The sequence below is a fragment of the Scyliorhinus canicula genome, chromosome 27, assembly GCF_902713615.1.
Source record: "Scyliorhinus canicula chromosome 27, sScyCan1.1, whole genome shotgun sequence".
In the NCBI taxonomy this organism is placed as follows: Eukaryota; Metazoa; Chordata; class Chondrichthyes; order Carcharhiniformes; family Scyliorhinidae; genus Scyliorhinus; species Scyliorhinus canicula.
In genome coordinates this window covers 17,896,804-17,903,424 of record NC_052172.1, presented here as the reverse complement: position 1 = coordinate 17,903,424, position 6,621 = coordinate 17,896,804, and the positions used below count along the sequence as shown (strand labels likewise).

The 6,621-nt window shown below is 50.8% G+C and overlaps 1 protein-coding gene across 1 annotated transcript in view; it reads right to left on the bottom strand.

The window, feature by feature from the left end:
• Positions 1-2,676: 2,676 nt before the first annotated feature.
• The window catches only part of LOC119957971 (transcription factor RelB-like), a 45,349-nt gene continuing 41,404 nt past the window's right edge, over positions 2,677-6,621 (bottom strand). The window contains exons 11-12 of the mRNA XM_038786214.1: positions 6,024-6,086; positions 2,677-3,177 (exon numbers count right to left, since the gene is read on the bottom strand). Coding sequence (XP_038642142.1) covers positions 2,708-3,177; positions 6,024-6,086 — 533 coding nt within the window. The 3' untranslated portion in view covers positions 2,677-2,707. The remainder of the gene's footprint in view (positions 3,178-6,023; positions 6,087-6,621) is intronic.

Genomic DNA, 6,621 nt, shown 5'->3' with positions numbered 1-6,621 from the left:
CCGTGAGGCGGTTGTGCTAACCACTAGGCCACCGTGCTGCCCTCTTTGATCATTCATGTACGTGCTCGGCACTTGTCCAACCACATTTATAATTAGAGAGTAATAAAATGTCCCAAACAAGATTAGATACTGCGCTGCATAATGTCAGGACATAAAACATACAGTGTAGAAGGAGACCATTCGGCGTATCGAGCCTGTACCGACTCACTTAAGCCCTCACTTCCACTCCATCCATGTAACCCAATAACCCCATCTAACCTTTTTGGACACCAAGGGCCATTTAGTTTGGCCCATCCACCTAACCTGCACGTCTTTGGACTGTGGGAGGAAACCGGAGCACCCGGAGGAAACTCACGCAGACACAGGGAGAGCGTGCAGACTCCGCACAGACAGTGACCCAGCAGGGATCGAACCCGGGACCCTGGCGCTGTGAAGCCACAGTGCTAGCCACTTGTGCTACCCAAATGACCAAATGCTTGGCCAAAGAGATAGGTCATAAAGGAGGAGAGAGGTGGGTCCTAATGGAATACCCAGGAGGGAAAATAGAGCTCGGGCTCCCAGGCAGCACAAAAGTTCGCAAAGAAATCAGGGATGATATAGAGGCCAGAATTAGGTTTCGGATTTCTGAGGAGTTGTGGAGCTGGAGGAGATGATCGAGATAGGGAGGAGCGAGGACAATGGAGGCATGTTAAAAACAGCAGCACCTTTTGAGCAGGAGCCAGGTGAGGCCAGTGACTAGAGGTGATGATGCATGAACGAGACTTGATGAGGGTTAAAGACTCAGGACAAAGGGTTTTGGATGAGTTCAAGTTAACAGAAGCCTTTGGTAGTTCATGTATGCATTTGTCCAACCAGCTTGCATTTATATAGCACCTTTTGGAGTAATAAAATAACGGTGCTATGTTCAATTCTGACCTCGGGTGATTGTGTGGAGTATGCATGTTCTCCCCGTGTGTGCGTGGGTTTCCTCCGGGTGCTCCGGTTTCCTCCCACAATCCAAATATGTGCAGGTCAGGTGAATTGACCGTGATAAATTGCCCAAAGGTTAGGGGGGGGTTAGGCCGGGAGTGGGGGATTGGGCCTAGGTAGGGTGCGCTATCGGAGCAAGGGCCAGCACAGACTCAATAGGCTGAATGGCCTCCTTCTGCACTGTAGGGATTCTATGATTCTATAATCCCAAACAGGCGGGCAAGAGCAACATTAGACACAGCATCACAATGACCAGATGACCAACAGCTTGTTGTACGAGGAACGGTTGAGGACTCTGGGTCTGTACTCATTGGAGCTTAGAAGGATGAGGGGGGGATCTTATTGAAACTTACAGGATACTGCGAGGCCAGGATAGAGTGGACATGGAGAGGATGTTTCCATCTGTAGGAAAAACTAGAACCAGAGAACACAATCTCAGGCTAAAGAGACGATCTTTTAAAACAGAGATGAAGGGGAAATTCTTCAGCCAGAGGGTGGCGAATCTGTGGAACTCTTTGCCGCAGAAGGCCGTGAAGGCCAGATCGCTGCGTGTCTTTAAGACAGAGATAGATAGGTTCTTGATTAATCAGGGGTTATGGGGGAGAAGGCAGGAGAATGGGAATGAGAAAAATATCAGCCATGATGGAATGGCGGAGCAGAAGCGATGGGCCGAGTGGCCTAATTCTGCTCCCATGTCTTATGGTTTTAAGGAGCGTCTCAAAGGAGAAGTGAGAGATGGAGGAGGAATTGAGGAGTATTCTTCCTCTCTTTTAGAACATTCCATGTTAAAAAAAAGGCGCTGCCAGCTCCCAGTTTAACAAATCACTAAATCCCAGAGGGAACAACTGGGGTCTTAGCAACTCCTGGCTAGACAAGTCACTGGACAGGTTTGTGCACACAAACTGGGACAATACAATCAGCTGTAAATTACTTCAAACGGGAACGTTGAAACACATTCTTTAAAACAAAAAGCAGATTTAAATACATTTTTCACAGTTACCAGGTGCTATCAGTTTCCTCAACTTCCAATATAAAAATATTAACAGTTTTCCCCACAAAATTTAAGAACAGAACAGCCTCAAGCCAGCATTTAAAACTCCACCATCGCTCAACAGGCACGAGGCGTCCTTAACGATCAGCGACACAGTCAACCTTAACTGGCTCACAATTCGCAAGCTGCTCTCTGCCCCTTTCTTTTATTGGCAGGTTGGGCATGTTGGTAAAACATTTGTGGAAGGCGTATGCCATGCAAGTCCCACGCCCAATATCCGACAAAGTTTTACAACCAGGAATTCCAATTGGCCAGGTCGTCATCCTTGAGCGTGTTTCCCCCCACCCCCGCCTTGCCCATTCTATCATTGAGCTGTTTTCTAATATAAGTTGGGAAGGCTCGAGGACAAGCGATGGAGAGGGGGAGAGGGGTTAACAGGGTTTGGGGAGGTGGGGGGAGAACTGGGGAGCTTATCCGATAAAGCTCCCCAGGTTACTTGCACCTTCAGAGCTCGCCGCCAGGATTGCCCCACGCAGCCTTTGAACCAATGGTCATCCCACTCAGAGACAATCGCTGCATTAGCTCCAGGGTCCTTGGAAGGGTGACTACACGGCAACACATCTAGACCGGGAGCGAGGTCCTGGCATCCCAACCACCCCCGCCCAACCCAAATGCCCCCAACCCAACCCTCCGCCCCCACCCTCCCCTCCCCCGTGGCTTTCCATCCATCGGCGAGCGTCTCGCCCTTCAGCCCTTGGATCCTGCCTGCTGACTGGGCATGGCAATACTGCTGCCCAAAATAGTGGACAGCGCCTCGTTGCCGCTCGCAAAGCCCATGCCCAGAACAAAGGTGTTGACGTCCCCGTCGGCCGCAGTCACGGACAGGTCATCGACGGTGGCCAGGACGTTGTAATTCGTGTCGTAGGTGGGGTTCAACGCCTCGGCCTCCCCACAGTTCCGCAGCTCCTCCGCCGCCGGGCCGTAGAATTCATATTCGGCCAGGTCCGATGGCTCGTCCTTCATGTAACACTGGTTGTAGAGGACATCCTGAAACTCTCCGAGGGAGCCGTCGGTATAGGTGGCAGCAGCAGGGGCAGCACCATATTCCTGGCTGTAGCAGTTCCAGGCTTTGGACTCTTCCTCCGCAGAATAGAGCTCATCTTCCTCCATAGGGAAATTATAATCGACGTCCTCAACATTCGCCGTGAATTGGAATTCTGAAGTGCAGAAATCGGTGAAATCAGTCAATGCTCGCAGCAAAAATCTTTCCGCATTTCAAAATAAATGTGCAAATAAAAAATAATCATTCTTGCCAGGGACTGGACTGAAGAAGCTGCGGCTGTTTTCCTTCAAGAAGCGATTTATAATAATAATAATCTTTATTATTGTCACAAGTAGGCTTACATTAACACTGCAATGGTGGAAGGTGGAAGGGGCTGGTTTAGCACACTGAGCTAAATCGCTGGCTTTTAAAGCTGACCAAGGCAGGCCAGCAGCACGCTTCAATTCCCGTACCAGCCTCCCCGAACAGGCGCCGGAATGTGGCGACTAGGGGCTTTTCACGGTAACTTCATTTGAAGCCTACTCGTGACAATAGGCGAATTTCATTTTCAATGAAGTTACTGTGAAAATCCCCTCGTCGCCACATTCCGGCGCCTGTTCGGGTACACAGAGGGAGAATTCAGAATGTCTAATTCGCCTAACAAGCACATCTTTCGGGACTTGTGGGAGGAAACCGGGGCGCCCGGAGGAAACCCGCGCAGACACGGGGAGAACGTGCAGACTCCGCACAGACAGTGACCCAAGCCGGGAATCGAACCCGGGACCCTGGCGCTGTGAAGCAACTGTGCAACCGTGCTGCCCTCGATAGATGTTCAACATCGAGGGGTTTTGATACAGACAATGGGAAGAAACTATGCCCTCCGAGACAGGTGGTCTGATTGCGATGATCTTGGTGTGAGCTTTCTGCGTGCAAATTGGCCACTATCTTTCCTACACGACATCAGCGACGTCACTTCAGAAAGGCATTTCATTGGGCGTGAAGCGCTTTTCAAATTTCCATGGGTCAGGGAATCCAAAACACGGCGTTGAGATAAGGGGGCCGATCGTTTTTTTTTGTTTTTTTTAAAATTTAGATTACCCAATTATTTTTTCCAATTAAGGGGCAATTTAGCGTGGCCAATCCACCTACTCTGCACACTTTTGGGTTGTGGGGGCGAAACCCACGCAGACACGGGGAGAATGTGCAAACTCCACACGGACAGTGACTCAGAGCCGGGATCGTACCTGGGACCTCGGCGCCGTGAGGCGGTTGTGCTAACCACTAGGCCACCGTGCTGCCCTGGGGGGGGGGCGATTGTTTAGCAGAGATGGAGAAGAAGTTTGTTCACTCAAAAGGGTTGCGGATCTTTGCAATTCCCTAGCCCAGAGGGTTGGTGGATGTTGGTTGGTCGTCGCACACATTGAAGGATTGATGGACAGATTTTAGTCTCTTGGGGAATTAAGGGATATGGGGGCAAGGGTGGGGAAAGTGGCGATGAAGCCCCAGAGAGGCCATGATGGTATTGAATGGCAGAGCAGGCTCGATGGGCCGAATGGTTTATGCCTGCTCCTAATTCTTAAATATGCAGCTTTTTTTTTTGCTTTTTTATTGGTCGGAGGTTTAGTGACCACAGAGGACAGATTTTAAAACAATGAGCAAAAGTTATAATGTTTGCATTCGACGTACCAATAGCCCAGCGGTAGTCCAGAGGTTTTATGGGATGTGGGCGTGACTGGGCTAGGCCAGCATTTGTTGTCCACCCCCCCCTCCCAATTGCCCTCGAGGAGGTGGGGTTAGGGCAGCACGGTAGCGCAGTGGGTTAGCCCTGCTGCCTCACGACGCCGAGGCCCCAGGTTCGATCCCGGCTCTGGGTCACTGTCCGTGTGGAGTTTGCACATTCTCCCCGTGTTTGCTTGGGTTTCGCCCCCACAACACAAAGATGTGCAGGGTCGTTGGATTGGCCGTGCTAAATTGCCCCTTAATTAGAAAATATGAAGTCGGTACTCTAAATTTATAAAACAAAAGTGGAGCTGAGCCGACATCTTGAACGTCTGCAGTCCATGGCCTTGGGTCGTTTGTGGGCGGGTAGCCGGCAGGGGACAGAGAAGCAGCCATGGCTGTTCACACCTCCCCTTCAGCAAAGGGAGGGGTCGGAGCTAGGAAAAGTAGTTTGATATCCAAATACAGTCAGTCTCTTATGGTTGTGACTCCTTCGGTTCACGAAATGGAAAATCAACCTCATTATCAGAGCTAGGCTATTCAAAGATGTCAAGAAGCGGGCAGCACGGTAGCATTGTGGATAGCACAATCGCTTCACAGCTCCAGGGTCCCAGTTTCGATTCCGGCTTGGGTCACTGTCTGCACATCCTCCCCGTGTGTGCGTGGGTTTCCTCCGGGTGCTCCGGTTTCCTCCCACAGTCCAAAGATGTGCAGGTTAGGTGGATTGGCCGTGATAAATTGCCCTTAGTGTTGGGTGGGGTTATTGGGTTCTGGGGATAGGGTGGAGGCGTTAACCTTGGGTAGGGTGCTCTTTCCAGGAGCAGACTCGATGGGCCGAATGGCCTCCTTCTGCACTGTAAATTCTATGATCTATAACGGAATGATGTGCCAATCCCCCAAAAAAAGGCTGTGGATTTTGGGGGAACGATCAACAGATTTCGGATGGGCCAAGTTGGAGCAATGTTGGATAAGTGAAGTAGTGAGGCAATCGATCGAACTGAATGGCTTAATTTTGCTGTCTTACAGACGTCAATACTCGCCCTCTTGTCTCCCAGATGTTTGAGCGTGGAGACAGTGAAAGGGTTGGGCGGGGGGGTGGGAAGAGTACCTAAAAGTGGTGACTCTTCTGGCCTCACTCTCCGCCTTCCCCCTCTTTCATCGTGCTGCATGGCAGCACAGCTTTAGTGGCTATCTGTCCATTCGAGACTACAGCTGGTTAACGGAAGGCATGCCTGTCCACGGCAACCACCATCGGGTGGACGTTTAACCTATTCTTTCAACCGTAAATTGAATCTAAATTACCTCGATTCTCGATCGTCCGCTTTAGCCGTCCAGCTGCCTGGTCAGTCAAAAAGAAATCGGAACCTGTCGGGGAAACAGATTGAACAGCAGATTCTCAGTTGGGGGAGAGAAGGCAGCGTTATTCACGCAGACTGCTGACATCGCTGCGCCAGCCAATGAGATAGAGGCAGGGGCGGAACATTGGCGCCATGTCAGCCAACGAGTTGGGAGCGAGGGTGGGGGCTTGTATGAATTTACACGGCTTATAAATGAAACTACAGCCAACGTCCTCCCCCAGTACCTTGCAGCTCAATGCAGTCAGTGGTGGAAAGTAACACAACTCCAACTATGGGCTTGAAAAATCAATCCCGGTCATCAACCGGCGGTTTTCCCGATCTTTTTAGTTGCGACTGGGAATTGTAGGGGGCGCATTTCCAATGCCTGGTTGAGAACCAGACGCCAGGTGAATTATGGGTCGCCACCTTGGGCCGGAGCCGAGTTGGAAGCTACCTCGCCTGCCGCCAGTGGCAATGAAAAATGAAATGAAAATCGCTTATTGTCACGAGTAGGCTTCAATGAAGGCAGGCGGAGGCCATTTTGGGGACTGGGTGTTGCCTTC